The sequence below is a fragment of the Rosa chinensis genome, chromosome 7, assembly GCF_002994745.2.
Source record: "Rosa chinensis cultivar Old Blush chromosome 7, RchiOBHm-V2, whole genome shotgun sequence".
In the NCBI taxonomy this organism is placed as follows: Eukaryota; Viridiplantae; Streptophyta; class Magnoliopsida; order Rosales; family Rosaceae; genus Rosa; species Rosa chinensis.
In genome coordinates, this window is record NC_037094.1 from 51480900 (window position 1) to 51504696 (window position 23797).

The 23797-nt window shown below is 40.8% G+C and overlaps 2 protein-coding genes across 3 annotated transcripts; both read left to right on the forward strand.

Annotated features, from left to right (window-relative positions):
- The first annotated feature begins 1218 nt into the window (after positions 1-1218).
- LOC112178833 (transcription factor IIIB 70 kDa subunit) lies at positions 1219-13735 on the forward strand. 2 transcript variants are annotated; one of them, XM_024317070.2, is made up of 20 exons: positions 1219-1569; positions 1658-1739; positions 1821-1896; positions 2370-2455; positions 2549-2625; positions 2933-2989; positions 3144-3154; positions 3254-3256; positions 3396-3475; positions 3597-3683; positions 4587-4667; positions 5687-5842; positions 5934-6095; positions 7490-7556; positions 7671-7756; positions 9502-9582; positions 10526-10597; positions 10932-11021; positions 11379-11432; positions 12854-13735. In XM_024317070.2, the coding sequence occupies exons 1-20, from the start codon at positions 1511-1513 to the stop codon at positions 13073-13075; spliced, it is 1689 nt and encodes a 562-aa protein (XP_024172838.1). In that variant the 5' UTR covers positions 1219-1510; the 3' UTR covers positions 13076-13735. The 2 variants fall into 2 exon arrangements, with proteins under 2 accessions (XP_024172838.1, XP_024172837.1); XM_024317069.2 differs by having other exon boundaries at positions 1223-1569; positions 3144-3256.
- Positions 13736-14844: 1109 nt separating this feature from the next.
- Positions 14845-16450, forward strand: LOC112179940 (protein PHOTOSYSTEM I ASSEMBLY 2, chloroplastic). Its single transcript, XM_024318431.2, has 4 exons — positions 14845-15216; positions 15312-15371; positions 15989-16035; positions 16162-16450. Exons 1-4 carry the CDS (start codon positions 15028-15030, stop codon positions 16247-16249), a joined length of 384 nt encoding a protein of 127 aa, XP_024174199.1. The 5' UTR covers positions 14845-15027; the 3' UTR covers positions 16250-16450.
- Positions 16451-23797: the final 7347 nt, after the last annotated feature.

Consider the following 23797-nt stretch of genomic DNA (forward strand, 5'->3'; position numbering starts at 1 on the left):
AAAATTAATGAGTCTAAAAAAAGTCCTCCAAAAATAAAGAAGGGGAACGCGCTCCACGCGCCTAAACCCTAGAAAACTTTGTCTCTCCTTTTGCTGGTTCTTGTCCGGTTGTGATGCGGAGTGGGCGCAAGCTTCTGGCCTCACCGACGTGCGTCGAGTACGGTCGGACGGGATGTTGGTGTAGGTGGTTGGTTTGGCAATCGGAGTCTGGGGTTGAGAGGTTTGCGCTTGCCTGGGTTCCAGTTGAAAATGACGGAGGCACAGAAGGAGGGTTCGTGGCTGAAGGAGGTGACCGGTTGCGTGGCCAGCATTCACATCCGATCTGGAGTGTGGGTCAGTGGGTGGATCTAATCTGATCGTGTGGCAGTTGGCGTCGGTGAGAGGCGTGGTGCTGGGTTTCTGCAGGAGATGGTAGTTCCTAGTATCAGAATCTCGTGGTTTGGGGTTGTGGTCGTGGAAGGAACGATCTGCTGGATCTTTGCCGGAGATGGTGGGTCGACTGCAGGCAAGGTCTAAAAGAAGAGGCGGCGCGCCGGTCTGGGAGACGCGACGGCGATGGATGATCTGACTGTGCCCAAGTCGTATTGGGTTGGGATCAAGGTTTGGGCCTTCTGGGCAGTAGTTCGATGGTGGGCCTGTTCTGGGCCTAGTGTGGCTTGGGCCTGGGGTTTTACTCTAGGTCCAAGTTTGTCACTTTTGGCTGTTTTTTTTAATTTCTGTTTTACTTTTACTTGTTTTAGTTGGTTAGTGTTGTCTCGCCTATGGTGTGAATAAGTCCCTGCATGTATTTTGTAGGGCTAGTCGGGCTAAATGCCTGTGTGTGCACTCTAAGTGTCTTGTCTGGCTTAGCGAGGCGATGATCCATAATTAAATTGTCGCAGCCTCCTAGTGGGAGGATGAAACTCAGTATCGTCGGATTTTGTTTTCCGGCGGCAACATAGTGGGAAAACTGTGTTTTTGGTAATTATGCTTCGTTGTAGTCGAGTTATCTTTCCGGTTTGTCACCGCTCTGTTAAAGCAAATAGAGTAGCCAGTTGTGCACTCTTTGCTAATTGGTACTTATTAGAATACATTTATTATTTCGGGATGTTCTCTAGATGCTTATTGTAATTAGGGGTTTAGGCTTTATGTCCCCCTTTATATTCAACAGTTTTATTAATCAAGACTTAAGGACAGCTGCACCAGCTATTCTTAAAAAAAAAAAAAAAAAAATCGTCCAAAACTTTATAGTGGGATAATTTGCACAAAAATAAATATAAAGTCTCGTTTTCGACAACATTGCGCGCGAAGTGGCGACCTTTGGGCTTTGGTGATCATTGACCCACTCTGATCCGCAAACCCTAAAACCCGTAAAACCCAGAAACCTCTGAGCTCAAATCCACGCGCACTCACCTTCTCTCCTTCTGCAATCCTCAAATTCTTCGATATTTCGCTTCAAGTTCCTCTCTTTTTTTCAATTTTTGCGGCAACGAAACAGGCGAATCTCTGATCGAGCAATTGGTGGTTGAGAATGGTGTTCTGTAACAATTGTGGGAAAACCGTCCCTGGAACAGAAGATAGTGGTAGAATGTGAGTAATCTTCACTGATTTTTCCATAATCGTTATTGTTCTTATTGCTTCAACTGTTTTTGTGATTGTTGCTATTTGATTTTTGTAGATGGTGTGACTTATGCGGCAAGGTTTTAGTGTATGACATTTACTCTGAAGAACCCACTTTTTTCAAAGATGCCGCCGGCCAGGTATTGGGGTTTTCTTTGTAACCTCTCCTTATAATTGTTGTGTTTGTGTTTGATAATGAGTACTGATTACTGTTTTTGCAGAGCAAACTGGCTGGAAATTTCGTGAGGGGTTTCCAAAGTGAGGTCTCGGCTTCTCGTGAGAGGCTGATTGATAATGGTAATGCTGCCTTCGGCTTTTGCCTATGCAAAGTTTGACTTTTTCACTGCTTGTTTATGTGCTGTTAGCATAGGCTTACTTATTGGATGAGAGTGAGTTCGGGTTTTGCATTTACTTGTTTGAATCCGTTGTGGTTATGAATAAATGGTCATGATTTCTTTCTTTCCGCTAGCTTAAGGAAATCAGATTGGGATTGGGGGGTTTCATTGTGAACAATTTCTTGTCAAATCAACTTTATCACTGCTTTGTGGTTTCTTGTTATTTAGTACTCTTTATTGTGAATGCTTATTTACTTGCTGCTGTTGAGGAGTTAGTCAACTTCCACAAATAAGATGATTGATTAGCTTCCACTTTCGGTTTGAGAATTTCATAAATTTTATGAAGGCTGTCTAAAAACTAATGATCAAGGGTTACCGAAAATGAATATGTGCTGACTTATTAGTTTAACCATTACTTATTGTATTTGTTTGCAGCCAGATATGAATTAAGATGCCTGAGAAACGGTTTAGATATGGGGGATAATGAAGAAATTACCGACATAGCTTTGCGCTTCTACACGGTTTGTACACTTGTAATGAAGCTTCGTTGTTGTCAGTTATCAGTTATGCATATATGAACTACTGAATCTGTGAATTTGCTTTGCTTTGTAAAGATGGCGCTTGAGAGGAATTTCACAAGGGGCCGTAACACAGAGCGAGTACTGGCTGCATGTTTATACATTGCATGTCGGTAAGTAATGCCCCAAATACTATGTGTGATATGATAAGTTAAAAGAAAGGAGCGGCTAGTTGTGATAAAGTTGAAAATTGTTTATATGCCTATTGATTAGAGGAATTTCTAATGTTTTTTAAATATATGATGTATTATCTGTCCACTTTTCTTCAGTTATCGGCAGCAACCCTCTTTTCTTTACAATTGTATTATTAGTTTGTGTTATGATCAGCTGTAAACTATTCGTATAAATTATTTCTTAATCAATAACAGAACTTCAATCATGAAGATATCTAATATTGAACTTTAACTTGTCGTCTTGTAGATCAAAGAGGAAGCCATATCTTCTTATTGAGTTCTCAAACTTGTTGAAGATAGATGTGTGAGAAAGCTTTTTCTATGTTCTTTCCCTATCTTTTCCTTCTCAACTTACTCTGTTCTCCCCTGCTTCTCAGCAATGAATTCTGGATGATTTGGTTTTGATTATACCCATACCAATTTTATTTAATCTTGCTTTGTTATACTTTGAATTGCAGTTATACACTAGGTGCGGTATATATGCAACTGTGCAAAATTCTTTATCTTGATCAGTATCCATTCGCAAACAGACTTGTTGATCCTTCCATCTTTATTGCTAAATTTTCAGGGAGTAAGTGTCGTCTTTAGCACAGAATCTCTCTTTGTTAATGTATTATCCAAACTTACATGAAGTTGAATGCCAACTATATAATCTGGAGATAAACTTATCTTAAACAGGGGGACATAACAATTACAAATATGCTTCGCAGGTTTACCAGGAGGAAGGGATAAAGGAGTTATTCAAACTGCAGTGCGAATTATGACTAGCATGAAACGGAATTGGATGCAGGTGTTTTGTCCCTTCTCAGTTTTCTTTTGTGATGCTTTTATGAGTCATCTATAGTTGTCAAGTGTTAAGGAGGTTATATGTATCAGATGACAGGTTTTCAAATTCCCTTTTTTTTTTCCAGACAGGCAGAAAACCCAGTGGGTTATGTGGTGCTGCATTATATATATCTGCAATTTCACACGGTCTCAAGTGTTCCAAGTCAGATTTTGTAAGTCAGACTCGGTTCCTACTCTGCTGCTATTATGAAAATTTTGAATAAGGTGGTTTATTTGTCAGGAGAGGGTTACTATTTTAAGGTCTTACAATACCAGTTAGAATTCTTAGAATGGTTTTTTATTTTTGGATTTAGAGGCTTCTTTTCTTCTTGGTCCTATTAGAATATGTACGTGGGCTCTATTTCTTTTGTCAAATTGTTCTTGGAATGAGAATTAAGAATTTAGATGTTTTATGTTCATTTAGTTATTAGTATTCTGCTGTGATAATGAAATTTTTTATGAGTTGGTTTCTTTGTCATGAAACAGTTATTATATGCTCTGTTACCTGTTAGAAGTGGTAACATGCTGTTTATTACAGGCTTCTTATTTTGGTTTGATTTTCATTCTGTTATAATGTCTTTGGGTAATTTACAAAGTGGGAATGAATTGTTGGTGGCTTTGTAGTTTGTATATTGTGAACATCCGTTTGTCTTCTTAGTCTGAATCATTCCCTGCATCAAATTTTCTTTGGCATGATATTTAATTTTTTGAGCGGTTTATAATGATTCCCTTTTTCCAATTCTAAATGGTGTATGTTGTGTGTTATAATTTATCAGCTCAGGATTGCACTTGTCTGTGATTGTGATGCACCATTGATACTATTCTCTTTCCTGCCAAATTTTCTTTTGAATGGTATCTAGTCTTTCCAGCATTTTGTAATCATTCCCTTTTTCCATTGTAAATGGTGTATGTTGTATATTGTAATTTATCAGCTCAGGATTGCACATGTTTGTGATGCACCATTGATAACTGTTCGCTTTCCTGCCAGTATTCTTCGGAATGATATTTAATTATTCCAGCATTTTATAATCATTCCCTTTTTCTAAATGGTGCCTTTGGTATATGTAATTTATCAGGTCAGGATTGCACATGTTTGCGATGCAACGTTGACCAAGCGGCTGAGTGAATTTGAGAATACAGATTCTGGGAGCTTGACGGTATGTATAGTTATCTGAGGGTGTGTGTGTGTGTGTGTCTATATTGGGGAAAAGATGTGGCATTTTAATCCCAACAGTTCCATTTTGGCAATGTGACTGCAGTATACGAGTACGATATGCACATAAAGATTTGATATTGAAATTTATTCTGTCATTGTTATTTGAAACTTCCTCTCTTGTCTTGGCTTCCCTACTTTACATGTCCATCTGTCCATCTCTACATATCTTAAGACAAACAAACTATTGAATACTAATATGAACTTGACGTGTGTGGGAGGTTTGTCATTCTACTGGTTAAGAGCATGTATCCCTAAACACTCAAGGTCCCGAGTTCAAATCCCCTCCTCCAATACGATTGAATAATAAACATCCATTTAGACATGTCAACTCCTTTTTCCCCAATGAACTGAGGAGTTATTGTATGCCATTTTAAATAAGAAAAATTGTTGAATCTTATTTAGGTCTGAGATGCGGAGATTCTCTGTTGTATTAATTGTTTCTCTAAAGGATAAAGAATAGGTGGTTTAAATAATATGTATAGGCACGTTTAGTGAACTCTGATGTTAAATCCCCTGGTGAGTTGACTCTTTTTTTTTTTTGAAGATTCTCCTAGGCTAAAAGATTTGGATGATCCCTAAAATTTGACTCGTCTTATCTTTCTTTTGGGTTCTGATTTATAGCTCTGTTTTTTCTATTTTTTACAAAAAGGACTAATTTTTGGTGTTTGGTATGATATATAAAATTAACCAAATAAGGCTTCTAAAAAAATTAAGAACTTTAAATATACAGTAATGAGACAAAGTGGAATTTATATCTTCTCAAACTTTTATCAACTTTTCCACGTTATCTTACATTTAACAGGAAATTGAGGATCATGATTGCTGTATTATAGTGTTGGAACTTGGAGGCTTATGTGGATCTAACTGTCATACTATGTCTAACATTTTCTCATCATTTGTTTATGTTATGAGTATTGAACTCTTCTGTTTTTTTCCTTCATGAATCTGCTTGCTCTTTAGATTGAAGAGTTCCATCTGAAGGAAAGTGAGCTGGATGAATTATATGAGCAACCAAATAGGACAGTTAAAACGGATAGCAGAGATGACATTCTTTGTGAACACAAGGATAATGGAAAACCTTTTGCTCTTGGACTTTGTAAATTTTGTTATGATGATGTGAGTCCTCTTTGCATTTTTATAACGTTTTATACTTTTATATATGTACCATTTATAACATAGAACATGGAGTCTCTGATGAGTTGTGCAGTTCGTGACAATTTCAGGTGGACTTCATGGAGAATCTAATCCTCCAGCTTTCCAGCGTGCTGAGATAGAAAGAAGGAAAAAAGAGTCTGCTCAGGAGAATGCTAGTGACTCTGATGTTGATATTTTACCCTGCCAAAGCCTAGACAACAGTCAACAATCAAATGTAAATGTTAAATTTAATCCTTTTTTTTGCTGCTATCTGTGGTAATTTCAAGTAAGATTGCAATAAGATTAATTCTAGAGAAATGACCTTATACAATTCTTTATACAGTATATACAACTCTTTAGAGAATTTGGTAATCATAATTAAATACCTGACTGGCATAACCACAGATGGCTGATTGGAATACAATGGTTCTGTTTTCCTTTCTCTATTATATTAATAGACATGACTAATGAAGAGTGTTTGTTGCTCAAGTTTTTTTTTTATTTGTTCTGTTTTTGTGCTTGGTAATTTTAGTGTTTGTCTTCATATAGAAAATTAGAAAGTATGAATTAGCTGAAGTGGAATATGTAACAGAATAAACTAAATGTTTTCCTTTGGATAAAACCACTTCAATGAACTGTGTTTATGCAATTTTTAATGGAATACAAAGGCTTAGATGGGATAAGCTCGGCAACTGGTTCACTGGGTTTATGGCTGAGACATTTTTTCTCTGCTGGTGGTCTTCAGACCATTTTAACATTTGAACTTTGAAAGGCGAGGGACCTTTTTCTTAATTCCTGTCATTTTTGGGATAGGTGATATGAGGTGCTAGTCTACTCTGACTAGTGTTCCTACATGTATTCTGAAATCTGACTTTTGATAGAGATGCACCCCTCTTAGATTAAGGGTTAGCTGATTTCTCTTTGGAGGTTAGATGATTCAGATTTGGGATAGTTTTCGATTTCTGTTAATTCCTGTGGGACGCAAACAAAATTTTGTGAGTGTGATGTACTGCAGAGAAATCTTGAGATCTGGTTGGATTATAAGTAGCATAGCGTTTCTAATAGTTGGAAGTATTGTGTGTGATTTTTTCTAAAGTGCTTTCCTTTGCATGGGCTGCTCACTTGAAAGGAGGTTGGTGTTTTTTATTTATTGATGCTGTGTGTAAGCAGTCAGTGTAATTAATTGATGACCATTGATATATTGCTTTTTGCTTTTGAAATTGAAGGGTCTTGACTTGTCCCTGTTTGGTGTTTAGGTTATGCCGCTTTCTTGAGATGTTATTGTTGTGTAGGGCTTTTGCATGGTTTTGGAAAGATTCTATTTGACTGACTGCAGCATGTTTATTATAGGTCTCTGGAATTGTTGTGTAGGGCTTTTGCATGGGTTTTGGAAAGATTCTATTTGACTGACTGCATCATGTTTACTATAGATCTCTGGAAGTGTTGGACATCTCTATGAGGCCTTTTATTTTATATCACAGTAGATTTTAAGATGTTTTGTTTTCCAGAACTTCTCTTGCTTGTTGGTTCATAATGATTATTAGTCTACCTCTTACATTACGATTACTAAATTTGACTTACCAACAAAAAAAAAAATTTCTAATTCTTTCTCGCATTCCATTATGTTAGTTTGAAAGAGAACTGAACGGCTCAAGAGCTAGTGAAAATGGGCGATTACACTCTATGGAGAGTGTCGGTACGTTCTCTCTTTCTCTCTCTCTCTTGTAATATTCCAATAAATGGTTATATATATATATATATATATTTCTCTTCTTGCTGAAATACTTTGCTAATAAGTATGACATTTTAGGGGCTCCTACTGTGGATACAGCCGTTCATGTGGGCAATGAATCTTGTGATGAGTCTGACAACCTTTCAGATATTGATGATGTAGAGGTGCCCATTCATCAATCTAAACTGCAATTATAATGATTGTTGAAAATATCATGGTATATTTTGGCATTATAACAGCAATACATGACAGTGTAGAGCAAGTGGTAAAATATAAGCGGAGTGCCAAAATGACATCGTATATTTTTCTCTAGTATGTAGGATTTTCTTTGATTTTTTTGTTATTATTTGATCCCTATAGCAACTTTTAATAGAGGAAACTTTTAACTTTTAGGCTTGGTTGTTTCTTCTATTTTACTGATGGCAACTTTAACCGAGCTGATCTGGCATATTGAATAGTGGGACTGTATGGAAAATGTTATGAAAATATGTGCCTAAAATTAGAGAAAATATATGCTGAGAATCTTCTGGATGAGTTCTAAAAGGGCTGCTGATGCTTAGCATATATGGAGTTCAAAGAATGAATCGAGTGTTTTGGCTTTGCCTCATACCTCCGAGTTGGTTATACCTCTGACCTTCCCATGTACTGAATCATGATGCAGAGCAAAGCAAGGGTGGGCTAGGATATGTAAAAGCTTAATTTAGAAGAAAGAGAAGGTCTTTAGCTGCTGTAAATTTTAGAGAAATTAGGGAATAGAGTGCAAAGGGAGGAAAAAACAGAGACTAGGGTAGGAGAAGAGAAATCTACGGACCATGCCTTCAATAAAATTCAATTTTATTTCATTCCAATTTGCCTTTGCTGACTATAGGTAGACATTTTTATAGGCTTTAGAATCATTGAAGACCGAAAAACTCATTAAAGTCTTCATTAAGTAACATGAGACCCTTGGAGTACTTGAAGACTAGTTACTTATCTTAAGACTAATTGAACTCTTAAATACTCTTAATAACACTAACTCTTAGAACGACTCTTGATTTACTTATTTAATATCTATTATGATTTAGACTCTTAGACTACCATGGACACCTCACTTTGGAGTAAAACAGGGCTGGCTTAGTCTCAGGCATCCAAAGAGGGTCTGCTCTAACAAAGCTGTAGCTATTCCTTCAAGTAATCAATCCCTGGGAACTGCTAAGGTGATAATTAATTCTCATTAACCACCATATCCAATATCATACGTTGGGGGTGGTCGTGGAGTCATGGACTCATGGAACTGTGGTTTTGGTTGGGCTTTTTGGCTGCACAATGGACCTCTTGGCCTTATGACTGCTGGTCATGCCCAGGGCAGGCATCTTATTTGGCAATCCCCATATGGCTCATGGCTATATATGGTGCATCCACGTATAGCAGCTTTTTGACATGCTTAGGGTTGGTCAGTGATCTGTATGATTTAATAATGGTTGATTACTGATCGTTACGCTTAAATAATGGTTTGATTGGTAATTAAATATGAATAGTTTCCTTAACATCATCGTTTCCTTTTAGCTTATTCCCTTATTTTGTTACTTTTCTTACCTACCCTGATCCATCTCTAACGTCAACAAGTCTGCATTTCTGTGTTATTGAGATATCACAAATAACTTTTGTGATTACCACTTATTTGTTACTATTGTAGCTACCTTTATGATCACTCTGTTTTGGTGTATTTCATTGTTGTTTATTTGTATTTGTTAAACCACATTAATATTGCCAATTTCTATGTATTTGTAAATTGTACTTTAGTTGACTAATCTATATACATGAAATCTGCAGTCATATAAAATGTAAGCTAAGGTATTAAAGCCTGCATCAATTGCATTTGTGCTTCATTTGTCTTGTAGTTTTACTAAGATTTTTAAGCTCTTTGCAGGTTGATGAGTACCTCCTTGATGAAGAGGGGAAACATAACAAAACGATAATTTGGGAAGCACTGAACCGTGAATACATTGAGGTAATCAACTCATTTAGCATTTAGATATCATTTCCCTGACTTTCTCCAAGTAGCATGAATCCTATATATGATGTAAACAGATGTTGTGTATATTAGATATATCAACGTAGCGTCAAAAAAGTCATATACTTGTGGTGGTTATATTCATTTGCTAACTGGATGAACTAAACTGATCTAGCATTCAGGTGCCTAAAATGAACTTTCATCTGATATGTAGGAAAAAAAAAAAAAGATCTCTAGAAAGCTTATGAAGTAATTTTCATTTTATACTACTCCTTGCTGATATCAATTGATATGTAATGTATATGGTCAAGAGACGAGATACAAAGGTGATGGACAAGTAATCCGCGGTATCCACTTAAGGAAAGGCAACTAAAAGAAACAGAAAACAGGCCAGGAAACTATTCCTTATGTTTAGAACTTCTTTTATTCTTTCAACCTGCATACGCAAATAGATGCTAGTTTTGCACGCACCTAATTGTCTCTCCTCTTAGCTCTACATGAAGAAAATCTTAGGGAGTAATTGTTTCTGTGTTGACCACTCCAAACCTAAAGAAAGAAAAATATACCCCAACTCTCTGAAGTGAAGGAGCAATGTGCAACCATGAACTCCTTGGACTCATCCATTGCTTTATGTGAAACACATCCATGAGAAGATAATGAAGTATATAGCCCTTTTTTATGAAGCATCTCACTAGTGTTGCAACTTGCAAGAAATTTGAAGGCATGCTGAGATGCTTACAAACAGAACATATGCCTATATATGTACAATGTATTTCTAGAGACAATTATCTACCGACTTTATGTGGAGTAAAGCTTAGCTGTTTCATGCATGCTTTGCACACTGTACCTTTATTGGTTTTAGGGCGTCATCCCTTGTACTTATCCTACAATTACTAAATGGATTTTGAATTAGAACTAAGTCATCCAATAATGTTTACAGGAGCAAGCAGCTAAGGCTGCTAGGGGAACCGAATGTCCAGAATCTCAAGCTGCTGCAGCCAAAAAAAGAAAGGTCTTTTTTTTTAAAATTATTTTTTATGAATCTTTTAATATATGGATTGATTATGAAGTTTCAATGTAGAATAATGCTAGGTGAACCACCTTTTTGGATCACACCTGCATCCCACTTATGTAGCAGATGATGTGGCATTTGCCACATCATTTAATGAAATGTTCTGATAGATTGGGCCTTGTGCTATACATAAGCTGCCACATAAAGTGTGGTTCACCTAGAATTACTTTTCAATATATATGTTTATGGTTTACATTATATTATAATGAAATTTTATTTAAACAGTGGGCAAGAAAACTCACAACAACAAATTTGTTCTTCATAAATTTTCTAGGAAAGGCAACTAGCTCGAGCAGAGGAAGAGAAAAATTTTACTCCAGCTCAAACTGCTGCAGAAGCTGCTTACAGAACGCTAACTAAGAAGGTAATGATAATTGATAACGCTCATAATATTGATAAAGAGAGCTATAGTAATCATTTTAGTTTATATCTTTTTTCTACACTCAGGAATAAAACAATTGAAGTGGAATATCTAAATCCTGACCTTGAGAGTGTTTGATTTGTGAACTTACTATCTATTATTAGCTATTTATGTTAGTTCCTGATTTTAATTCCTTATTGTAGCCTGTTGTAGGTACTAGGGTAAGAATTGATTTCTATATTCTACCATATATTATAAGCTAGAAATTCTCTTGAGAATCAGGCATTGCGGGTAGAATCCCAAGAACAGTTATTGTACCGCTACCTGCTTTTAATGGATCTAAACATGCTTTTGGTGCAGAGACTAAGCTCAAAAATCAACTTCGATGTCCTGGAGGATATGTTTGAAACATCTGTATGTTTATCTCTCTGGCTTCTTTTTTTTTTTTTTTTTTCACTCATTCTGGATCAATTTTTTTCTTATCATCAAAAGTTCCATAATACCTATTTTCAGTTATATGGATGTGGTTTAACCTGTTTTCAGTTATATAATTTGGGTATAATCTGCATAGAGTTTATGCAAATAGGAATTACATTCACAAGGGATTGTCTTTGAATATCCTAGATTGCTGATACCTTGGGACAAAAAGTTACAAATTAAAGGATCCCAAATTAAATTACAATCATAAGGGATGATCCATGACACATTCCCTAACATCACTCCACAAATGTAATTGAATCCCCAAAGGAATGGGAGAATTTAGCTAAAATGTGGGATCCACTTGCATTCTGATTCACTTTCTTAGTAAACACAGGGAAGTCGTGTATTCTATAATTTAGAACTCCCTTATTTCCATACTCATTCCAGGTTAGTAGAAGTGGCCATCAGAGTGTAGGAAATTCCTACAGTCAATACAGATGGGTACTCAAGACCTAGTTCTGTGGAAGGGATTGTATAAGGAAAAAGAAAAATTTTAGGAGGCAATAAATATTCTACCAACCTAATCTCGGTGTATTTTTTGGAGAAAAGAGAGGAAAGGGGGGGGGGGGGGGGGGGGTGGTTTGGGCAGGCTATCTAAACTACATTTTTGAGATAGTTAAAGAAAGTCTATTTTATTAAGAAAAGAGAATGAAATATAGTGGCAAGCCAATTTAGGCAGGCAAAACCCGAGGGTTTCAATAGGCAAAAAGACGTCAATCATTTAGCTTTCAGATGTGATTTCTCAATGTGGATAACTATCCAGTATAGTTGGTTATTTCATTCTACCTTTTCAGATGTGTCTGTAATGCTCTGGTTGGTTAAATAAAGATTCTATATTAAATGTTCAAAGGTTTAGGCTCTAGGAATTGTGTTGATTAATGACGATGATAACCTAGTTCTCCTGCATATATAATTAGAGTGGTGCAAAGTTTAAAGAGTGGGTTTAGCGTGTCATTTTGCACAGTTTTTTGTTAGGCAGAACTATCTAGGGTTCATTACAAAGCAGTTTTCGGTGTCTCTGTGCATTGACAATATTAACGTTCGCACTTATGGTTATCCTGTTTTGGGGGAACTTACTGGGAGTGTTTGGGCGCTAGCAGGTCTGATTGTTTTGGATACCATCTCTTTTAGATGTCTCTAGTCCCTCTTGGGCACTGGTGCGAAAGTTACAGTTTGTTAATTTAAACAGAAATGGAAACTTCATTTTTGTTTATTTCTTGTTTTGTGAAACTTTCTTAATCTTATATAGGTTTGGTTCATACACATCTCAGTGTCTTCATATTTCTTTTAAGATTGACATCTGAATGTGTGTGCAATCTATCTACTGAAGTATGGTTTTGTTTGTCTCTTAACAGGAGACTGCAGGTGTCTCGAAGAAGACACGAATTGATTCACAATCTGATAATGATGAAGAGATGCCATACATGGAGAACCAAGAGTTTGAAAATAATGACGATTTTGGTCCAGAAACTGAATATGAGGAAAGAATTGAAGGCTCATATAACAACAGTTTCGATTTTGATAATGTTCATGAAGGATATGACAACGGTGAAGATTTTGGTTATGAGGATTACTAATGTAGCTTACAGACAAGGTAGTTGGCCATCTATGGGGAGCTAGTAGGAACAATTGTACAAACACAATTTTGTAGCCTCCCTTGGATAGTGGACAGCGTGGCTGTAGATTGGAACTCAACTAATACCTAATATCAGAAGATTTTCACCTCTTGGGTTAGAGGTAGGATAGTGTTCAGAATAGAGCATTTTTTAAATAATAATCTTCTAATATATTTGCTTGCTCCCTAGTGATGCTGTAAAGTCATACCATTGTGTGGAAAGTTGTAGTTGATTAACCCATATGAAGCAAGCGATTTCATTTCAGAATATCTAAATCTATGAGATGCACTGAATCTGAATGGTACATTGCATTGTATTCCTTCTAACTCTATAATTCTCCTGGGACTTTTTGATTCATTCTGCAGTTCATAAAGTTCTTAATACGATGTTGTAGTCCAGTCACTCTGATTCTTTAGTCATTTTTCTTGTATCAAACTGATTTAAGTTATCATAAAGATCCACGATCCATCACGACTATGTTCATAATATAATCCCACAAAGAAACTGAAATTGCAAAGACAATGCTGTTATTCAAGGATTGTACATATATAACATTCTAAAATGTATTACAAATAAATATGTAATTAAGGTTTAAATATACAACATGGTTTTCATAGCTTTCACCAAGTTTGGTTGGGCATGGATGTCCAAGCACAGTAAGCACAGACAAGCTTTTGAGAGATATACACATAAACAGCAAACGATAAGCTCATCAACATCAAATCCTTCCAGTCACCCTTTTGTTTTGGGCTCAAGTTCTCCTTCAAGTTCTTCCCCAGATTCACAAAATCAGCCAACAACCGCAACAATGACGGTTTTTCTTGCTTCTCATCTTTCTTCTTTTGTAGGTTTGATGATGTATCTATAGGCTCACGGCCATGGCAACTAGACAGAAGAATATGAGTTCTTGGGCAGCTGGTTCTGTTTCTGGGTTCAATTTGATTGGAACTGTTTTTGACTTGGAATGAAGGGCTTACAGAAACAGCAGAAAGCCATGGAAGGCAAATCAAGTTTTGATGAGTGGTTAAGTAGGGAGGTTGGAGGAGGGAATTGAACAAGATAGGTTTCTCCATGGAAGGGGAGATCTGGTGTTTAAACATTCACAGCTAAGAAAATATCTTCTCTCACTTTTGTTTGGCTTAGTTGTAACAAAGTGGAAGACATGTGTGCCTAACTTTGAACTATTGGAAATGGATAAAAGACTACGGCTCCACGCCTCCACGGCACACCAAATATGACGCATCTGAAAATAACTTTCAAGATATTTTTAGTTTGCCTTCCACCCTTATTGTGACGGGGAAACCTTCTAACCTGAGGGTTTAAGAGCGAGCTTAATGTGACTACACTAAAGTGAACAAACCAAGTCAACCACACCCATCTGGCAAATATTCACCAACTCATCAATTACTTTAACGTCTTACTTAGTTTCAGTTTTCGCTACAAGGCTCGGCTAGATAATTCCTTTTTGATAACAAATGTTGTAAACTGGAGTTACAACGGGTCAGGACACATGGGTCCAAAAACCGGGTCTGATCCATTTAACGGGGCTTAGCAACTTGCATAGTTTGAAGGCAGTAGCTTTCAAAGACCTAAAGATGATGTAATGCTACTGAACAATGTAGTTTGTTAGGATTGCTGATTGAGTTTTCAGTATATTTATGAAACGTTATCTGCCATCTAATCTACTGTGTGCTTCTAATGGATTTGCGGAAACATATTTATTATTCGAATGGCCTATATTCGTTTTGTAAGGATTATCCACTCCATGAGTGACCCCAAATTGTGGTGTGAATGTGATGTGATATTCTGTATAGTTCACTCATTCCTTTTCATCAAAACCTTCGGAGAATAAACAGCTATCCACATAGCTAGCTCCAAATCATAACTACTATCGGTCTGATCGATAAAAAAAAATGCTGATGACCAAACTCTCCATGTACTCTCACAAAGGTTTGACAACTCCTCCTCATCCTTCACCGGCAGTGCCGATTATTCCTTGGCCTATTCCGACATTAGTCAGAACAACCACAGAACAGAGCCGGATTCGAAGAGCAGCTGCAGTTTTTGCTGCGAAATCTGGTGGAGGATTTTCACTCAACTCGGTATAAGCATATGCTGTTTTTCATTTTATATTGTTATGTATAGTTCAATCATTTATATAATGGAATTATTTTTGTGCTCATTTTTTGGCATGTAGATCTTAAAAAGGTGTGAAACCTGCGAAGGCAAAGGTGCAATTGACTGTCAGGGTTGCAAGGTATGCTTTCACGACTTCATTTCACTTTCACCCTTTACGTGTACATTGTAAATAAGGAAGACAAAAAATGTAGAAAACAGGTGAGTAGTGACATGTTGAATGAGAGTAAATTAATTGGCCAAAAAAAAAACTGAAAGTGCTCAATTCTAAAAGTAATTGTTAGATACATTGATATCCCAGATGATAAGATGTGAGTTTGAAAATGCTAGATTATTATTTTTTGTTTTTCAAGGGGAATGAATAAAATTTAAAGATTTAGAAATCACTACAATCAAAATTTATAAGATTATTCTCTAATAGATCGACGGTTTTATTAAGTAAACAAGGTTGTAATTCAACATAATAGTTGAGCTAATAAATGAGCGACTTGAACATAATGCTACACGTACTATAGTGAAAAAGCCCTTTATAGGGTTACATTACGTAGTTACTCGAAATCATTTATTGTATTAAATTAAACGTTACTTTGATCATTCACCAAAAAAAGAAAAGGTTATTTTGACGTTGTTTCATGCAGGTCAACAGCTTAGGGTTTAGCTTGCCAACTTCTTCTCTCTTCGCGCTTTACGTATTCATCAAGAATCATATGGATGATTGTTGTTTGTTTCTCTTTTCAGGGTACAGGAAGGAATAAGAAAAATGGAAATATTTTTGAGCGCTGGAAGTAAGTCGACTTATGTTCTTACCTCACTAATACGAAAATTCAATTTTCTTTTCTTTAGAAGAGTATATATGTCATACAATTCATGAACATTTTACTAATGAGCTTTTGGTCATGGCGTGAATTTAGGTGTTTCGATTGCCAAGGATTTGGGATGAAGGGTTGCCCCAGCTGTGGGAAAGGAGGACTAACACCAGAACAAAGAGGAGAAAGATAAAAGAGTTCGATTGAGGAAAGAAAGTCACAAGCTAGTTTGAACTTTGTCCCAATGCCATATATATATGAACTTCAATTATAAGATGACCAATGGATCGATCCGTTGGAGAAAATCACCACCACTCAAAAGATTTTCCACCGCAACTTCGTAAATTTGGTTGCTTATAATAAGTTTTCAAAATAGAGAAAAAATTAATGACCACCCAAATGTTAGAGAAAGCCAGTGATCGATGATCAAGATTATGGGCTTACATTGATAGATGTTTCAAGGTTTGCACGTTTACTGATTTAGAATACAAAACGTGATAACCCATTGTCCAATTTTCAGCACGAAAGTTGATAATACAAAATGAATACTCTCAAAATAGGGATTTGTCCCTTCACCAAATGAACTAGACGATTGAAATCTATCGAGACAAAATTTTGCAAGAATTTATGATAAGTGGATATCACAAACACTAAGAACCTCAACTTAGATTGATTTTCTAACTCGAATCCCATATTCAGGGTCAAATTTGGCCCCGAACCGGATCAATCTCAAATCCGGATATGAAGAAAATGAGACACATCCTAATCATACATAGTGGCATCACAGTGATGGAGCCAGAACTTGTAATAAGAGGGGTCACAAATATAGTTTCAACTTTCAAGTTAGAGTTTCTATTTAACTGAAAAATTTATGCTCAATAAAGAATGAAAGAAAGAAAAGGGAGAAGAATATGAATTTCTTTACAAGTGTGACTTAAATCTATAACACATAGAGGTTTTACTGAAAAACTAGATAATCATAAAAAGCAAAAGCAACATGAAGAGTGTACATACATGTGCATTTGCAAGCATAATTAGCTATAATGAGCCACGCTCATTGTACCGCCAGGGGTACCAACGCCCACCATATGAGTGACTGGCGTAAAGACAGCTAGCCGGGTTACCGCCTGAGCCCCGGATCAACCCCAAAGCACCGCCGACGCGCCGCCACGCGCCGTGTCAAATTAGCATCAGAAGCTACTGAAACTGGGAACTGAAGCACATCAGTCCCACATCGAAAACAAGGAGAAGATCATCCTCTTCCTCACCTATAAAAGGTCCTCTCCTCTCTCCTCATTTATGACGCATTCAATACTTACCTACTGTTACTTTGTCAACATAAATACATTGACTAACTTAGGCATCGGAGAGTTGAAGACCGCCCAGCGCGGTCTCCCTCTGACGCCCATTGTATTTTACTTGACAGGTAACGGGAACCACTAACAACAGAAGTATCGATCCGCCCGCCGGATCAGCGTTAACTAAAGTCCAGCTACCGCTAGACTTTTAGACATTAACATTGGCGCCGTCTGTGGGAAACCTTGAACAAAAAGTCATCCCATCACAATTACCATGACTAACGCTAGCGGGGGAAATGTCGAGGAGCAGGCAGACCAGTCCGCCGTTCCCCAACCCGCCCACCCAGCGGTAAGCATCAACCGCGCACTATTTAGCACCCCGGTCAACCTGGCGGTGAAACAAATCCAAGCAGCAGCCGCCCCCCAGGTCAGGACCTCACCGCCTTGTATGAGCTGGCTCTGGCGGACCTCCACAAAGCAAACAGAGAGCGCGAGCAGGAACACAAGGAAAAGGCTGAGGCCCAAGAGCAGGTGGCCACGCTGATGACACGTTTCGACGAGCTAAAGCGGGCGCTGGACACAAACGCCAACCCAGCACGAAGTGAGCAGTCACGCAGCACCAGACACAGCCGGCCTACCGCTGGCATGGGACCCATTGTGCAAATGCAAGTACCGCTAAACCCACCTGAGCTGGCAGGAATGGGACCAACCCCTGTCCCCCAACTGTTGGAGCAGGAGGCGGAGTCATCGCTGCGCACCCACCCCTCGAGGACTAGAGCAGGGACTGAGGACAATCTACCCATTCCCGGGCGAGGGTCAGTTCCGCGGAGCGCCCGAGCAGGCCCCGCTGGCAACACAACCGCCCAAATTTTGGAAAGGATACAGCAGTTAGAACAGAGGCTAATCCTGGCGGAGGCAGGCACCCCGGCGCCAGCCCCAAACCCACTCTTCGCGTCCAGGCCAGGACCATTCACCGCTACAATTTTGCAAGCCGTCAGACCAGCGTTTGCAAAGACCCCAAAAATGTCACATTATAGCGGTAAGACCGATCCCTTCGTCCACATGGACACGTTCAAGAAGGTCACCAACAACAAGGGATTTGATGACGCCACCCTGTGCCACTTGTTCAGCGAAACGCTGGATAGTGAGGCAATGAGTTGGTTTTTCGAGTGTCCGCCAGGGTCCATCGGCTCATTCCAGGCGTTATCTCATGCTTTCCTCTCTCGATTCATCTTGTTGTCTGCCGGTCATCACAACACGAGCCAGTTGTTTGGCGTCCGGCAGGGAGAGGACGAATCATTGAAGGCATTCGTCACAAGATGGCGGGAGGCAGCATCTCAGTGCCGCGATCTCGACAAAACAATGGCTTCGGCGGCTTTCAGGCAGGGACTCCTCAAGGGACCATTCCTCTATCACCTCAACTACAATCATCCAAACGCGGCGTATGATCACCTTATGAGTGAGGCGGTCATTCATGCCCAGGCAGAGTTTATCACATATGGAGAAACCCCACCGCCACCAGCAACACCAACAAAATCATCTCAACCCTCCTCCAGCCATCAGGAGACAGCCAGCAAGGCCCCCACTGCACAGCCAGCTGACAAGAAGAGGGAGTGGCAACAGGGCAGTTATCAAAGCAAGAGGCAGAAAGACAACCACTACAAGGGCAACCGCCCATCCCATGGGGACAATCGCAACAAGCAGACGGAGTCCTCTCAGCGGTATGCGGTATTTACGGTCCTCACAGCCTCGTACGAGGAAATTTACAATCAGTGCAAGGATCAGATACCACCGCCACCCTCACCAAAATTCCCCAAAAAGGGCAAGCCAAGAAACACGGGCATGTGGTGCAAATACCACGAGGACAGCGGTCACAATACCAACAGTTGCAACGCTCTCAAAACGGCCATTGAGACCTTGTACCGTGACGGCAAGATGGATCAATTCAAGGTGCGCCAACCGCCACCTGTAATTGCCAACATTGAGCCACTGGGCCGCATCAACACCATCGATGGCGGGGCTCTAATCACCAACATGTCTCACAGGGCAAGAAAGCGTTACGCACGCGCCAATCACCCAAAGGAAGTCTGTAACATCCGCTACGAGAGATCCGCCAAACTCCCAAAGTCTGGTTGGGAGCCCATCACCTTCTCAGAGGAGGAGGAGCGCGGAGCACATCTACCCCATGACGACCCATTTCTGATCGATGCCATTCTCGACAGATGGTCAGTGGGAAGAATCCTGGTGGATAGCGGATCTGCTGTCAATGTCATATTCAGCGGTTGTTACAACAACCTTAAGCGGAACAAGAAACTACTACAAGACCATGAGCCATTGCTTAGCTTCTCCGGCGATATCACTCAACCGCTAGGTTCTGACTACATGCGGTTAACCATCGGCTCCAGTCCATGTATGGCGGAGGTACATACTGAATTTATAATTGTGGATTGTTTCAGTTCGTATAACGCCATCATAGGACGGCCGGCACTCAACAAGCTCAAATGCATCATCGCCGGATACATGCTTCTCATGAAGTTCCCCACACCCAACGGCACGGGCTGTGTCAAGGGAAGTCAGCAATTGGCAAGAGAGTGCTACTCAACCACCATTGCGCGGTCAACCCGCCGCCACGAAATCCTAACGGTAAGAAATCAGGCACCGCCACCAGATATCTTCGAGGATCCTAAGGATGAGGAGAAGAAATATGTGAAGAAGGAACCGGTCAATCCAGAAACATCGTTGAAGTCATCAGCATATCCGACGAGCATCCAGAGCGGACAGTCCGCATAGGAGCTCAGCTAGACCCAGAGGTGGCGGCAGAACTCACTCAATTCCTACGGGACAACGCCGCCGTCTTCGCATGGTCATATGCAGATATGCCAGGTATCTCTCCTGAAATCATCACACACAAGCTAACCATCAAGCCATCCTTCTATCCTATCAAGCAGAAGCGAAGGGCCTTTGACGAGGAGAAATACCGCGCCATAGAGGAGGAGGTCGCCAAGCTCCGGGGCATGGGATTCATCCGCCAGGTAGTCTATCCCCAGTGGATCTCCAACCTGGTCATGGTCAAGAAACCTAGCGGCAAGTGGCGGATGTGTGTCGACTTCAAAAATCTCAACAAGGCGTGCCCAAAGGACAGTTTCCCTCTACCACGCATTGATCAGCTGGTTGACGCAACGGCCGGGCATGAACTCCTCAGCATGATGGACGCTTTCTCCAGCTACAATCAGATCAAGATGCATCCCAGCGATCAGGAGTGTACCACCTTCACCACCGACAAAGGCCTGTACTGCTACAACGTTATGCCTTTCGGTCTGAAGAACGCCGGTGCAACTTATCAGCGGTTGATGAATGCTATGTTCGCTGAACATTTGGGCAAGATAATCGAAGTCTACGTGGACGACATGTTGGTCAAGAGTATAAAGGCCAGCGGACATGTGGCAAACCTCAAGATCATAGTTACCATCCTCCTGGCCTATGGCATGCGTCTCAACCCAGAAAAATGCTTCTTTGGCGTCACCGCCAGCAAATTTCTGGGTTATATCGTCAGTGAACGAGGAATCGAGGCTAACCCGGACAAGGTACAGGCCATACTCGACCTGGCGGACCCTGAGTATAAGGTACATGTCCAGTGCCTCCAAGGCAAGTTAACCGCCCTTTCTCGATTCATCTCCAGGCTCACTGACAGGTGTGCCCCATTTTTCAAACTCCTTAAAACAACTCACAAGAAAGTCATCAACTGGAACCCAGAATGTCAGACGGCATTTCAGGGCTTGAAGGATTACCTAGCGGCAGTCCCACTACTCTCTATCCCTGTGCAAGGAGAGACACTGTTCATATACCTAGCGGTATCGATATCAGCGGTGAGCTGCGCCATTGTCCGGCGGGAGGGACAGGACGAGCTCCCAGTTTTCTACGCCGGCAGAGGCATGAACGGGGCAGAAACAAGATATCCACCCTTGGAGCAGCTAGCTCTCGCACTCATCGTTGCCGCCAGGCGCCTCCGCCAATATTTTCAAGCGCACACAATCCATGTGCTAACTAATCAACCGCTGAGACAGGTGATGCAGAACCCTGAACATTCAGGGCGCCTCAGCAAGTGGGCCATCGAGCTCAGTGAATTTGACATAGATTACAAGCCAAGAGCCGCCATGAAGGGCCAGGCAGTAGCGGATTTCATCGCTGAACTTACCGAGCGTCAGCCGGAACCCAGTACTCAAACAAAGTCCACAACAGAAATGGTAGCCAGTGCAGAGGCAACTCCCCCACAGTCCGATTGGAACCTCCACGTGGACGGATCCTCCTGTGCCAAGGCCAGCGGTGCCGGAGTCATCTTAACCGGACCCGGGGGACTGAACGCAGAGTACGCGTTGAAATTCAACTTCAAAGCTTCAAACAATATGGCGGAGTACGAAGCGCTCATAGCCGGTCTACTCCTCGCCATTGACTCCGGAGCTGACAACGTCAACATATTCAGCGACTCCCAACTAGTCGTCAATCAGGTCAACGACAGCTTCCAAGCCAAGGACCAGCAGCTAGCGGCATATTTGGGGTACGTAAAGACGTTGCTAAAGAAGTTCAAATTTCACACAATCACACAAATCCCCAGGGAAAAGAACGCCAAGGCTGATTCACTGGCGAGACTGGCAACCGCCCAACCACATCAGAGTCCAGGGGACACAAGGGTGGAGTATCTTGACAAGCCAAGTATCACAAAGACCCTGGCGGAAATCTTCAACGTTCAGGTCAACCCCAGCTGGATGGACGAGATCATTACATATAAACGCAACGGAACGTTGCCAGAAGACAAGGTACAGGCAAGACAGCTCCAGCGAAGAGCAACCCGCTACAACATCCAGCACGGCAAGCTCTACCGCCAGGGGTTCACCCATCCTAACCTCCGCTGTCTAACCCCAGAGGAAGGAAGGGTTGTCCTAGCAGAAATCCATGGCGGGGAATGCGGAAACCACTCGGGCGCCAGATCCCTGGCCAACCGCACAATGCGACAAGGGTACTTCTGGCCCACACTTGGTGATGACGCCCGGCGGATTTCGAGGTCTTGCCTCAAATGCCAACAGTTTGCAGATCTCCCACACGCACCGGCGGAACCACTGTCAATCATCGTGGGCCCATGGATTCATTCCACGTGGGGCCTTGATCTGATGGGAAAATTCCAAACTGCCAAGGGTCAGTTCAAATACATCATTGTTGCCATCGATTACAACAGCAAGTGGATAGAGGCAGAGCCACTGACGGCAATAACTACCGCCAAGGTAATTCGCTTCCTTTGGAAGAATATCTACTGCCGCTACGGTGTCCCACACACAATCATTACAAACAACGGCACACAGTTCAACAATGACGAGCTCATCTCCTTCACCACCAACTTAGGCACCAAGTTGAGGTTTGCATCTATCGCCCACCCCCAGACCAACGGCCAGGTCGAAGCGGCAAATAAGATAATCAAAAAGTTGTTAAAAAAGAAGCTCGACAACGCCAAGGGTTTATGGGCGGAAAAGCTCCCAGAGGTTCTGTGGGCCATACGAACAACTCCAACCTCCGCCACCGGAGAAACTCCTTTTTGTATGATGTTCGGCACAGAGGCTGTCTTACCCATTGAAGTCACTCAACCTACCGCTAGAGTCGAAGGCTACTGCCCAGAGAACAACAGCGCCGGCGTCAACTTGGACAAGGACCTCCTAGAAGAGAAAAGACGCAGGGCCCACTTACACAATCTACAAAACAAACAACGGGTATCACGTTTCTACAACGCCAGAGTCAAGGCCCGAAACCTCCAGCTGGGGGACTCGGTAATGAAGGAAGTCATTCCGCCGCCGACAAAACTCCGCCCAACTTGGGAAGGCCCATACAAAATTGTGGAAGTCGTTAGCCCAGGCACCTTCTACTTAATGGACAAGGACGGCGTCACATCGGCCCGCCCTTGGAATACTGAACACCTTCGGTATTACTACAAATAGTCAGAACGCTACCCAGGAGCATCTTGACTTAGCTAAATTTTTTGTTCAAATATTTAGCTAAGGGAAGCTACCCAACGGGTACTACCCCGCTTTTGTACACTGATCAGTCAGCTATCAATGAAACGAGGAATTATTCAAACCATTGTTACCAAGTCTAGCACAGAGGCCAACTGGCAACGCCAACAATCGTCGGCGGACCTCGTCCGCCACGAAGTGCACTTGGACCAATTTTAATTCCTTTAATGTTTCATTGATCGACAAAAGAAAAATATAACTTAAAAACACTACATGGCAAACCAAGTCAGAAATTTATGTTACGCCCAAAAATTCTTTACAAACACATATGCCTCAGCGGCTACAAAAAAGCGGAAAGCGAAAAAAAAAAAAAAAAACTATGGAAGTCTCAGCTAGCTTCAGCGGTTGGCTTCGACCTCTGCGGCTTCAACAGGCGGCGGCGCGACC

Bases quoted from the DNA above. Each gene is read 5' to 3' on its own strand.
- LOC112178833 (XM_024317069.2), top strand. From the start codon at position 1,511: ATGGTGTTCTGTAACAATTGTGGGAAAACCGTCCCTGGAACAGAAGAT. The intron at 2,626-2,932 runs GTAAGTAATGCC...GTCGTCTTGTAG, and splicing joins TGTTTATACATTGCATGTCG to ATCAAAGAGGAAGCCATATC. The intron at 7,557-7,670 runs GTACGTTCTCTC...ATGACATTTTAG, and splicing joins ACACTCTATGGAGAGTGTCG to GGGCTCCTACTGTGGATACA.
- LOC112179940 (XM_024318431.2), top strand. From the start codon at position 15,028: ATGCTGATGACCAAACTCTCCATGTACTCTCACAAAGGTTTGACAACT. The intron at 15,372-15,988 runs GTATGCTTTCAC...TTCTCTTTTCAG, and splicing joins TTGACTGTCAGGGTTGCAAG to GGTACAGGAAGGAATAAGAA. The intron at 16,036-16,161 runs GTAAGTCGACTT...GCGTGAATTTAG, and splicing joins AATATTTTTGAGCGCTGGAA to GTGTTTCGATTGCCAAGGAT.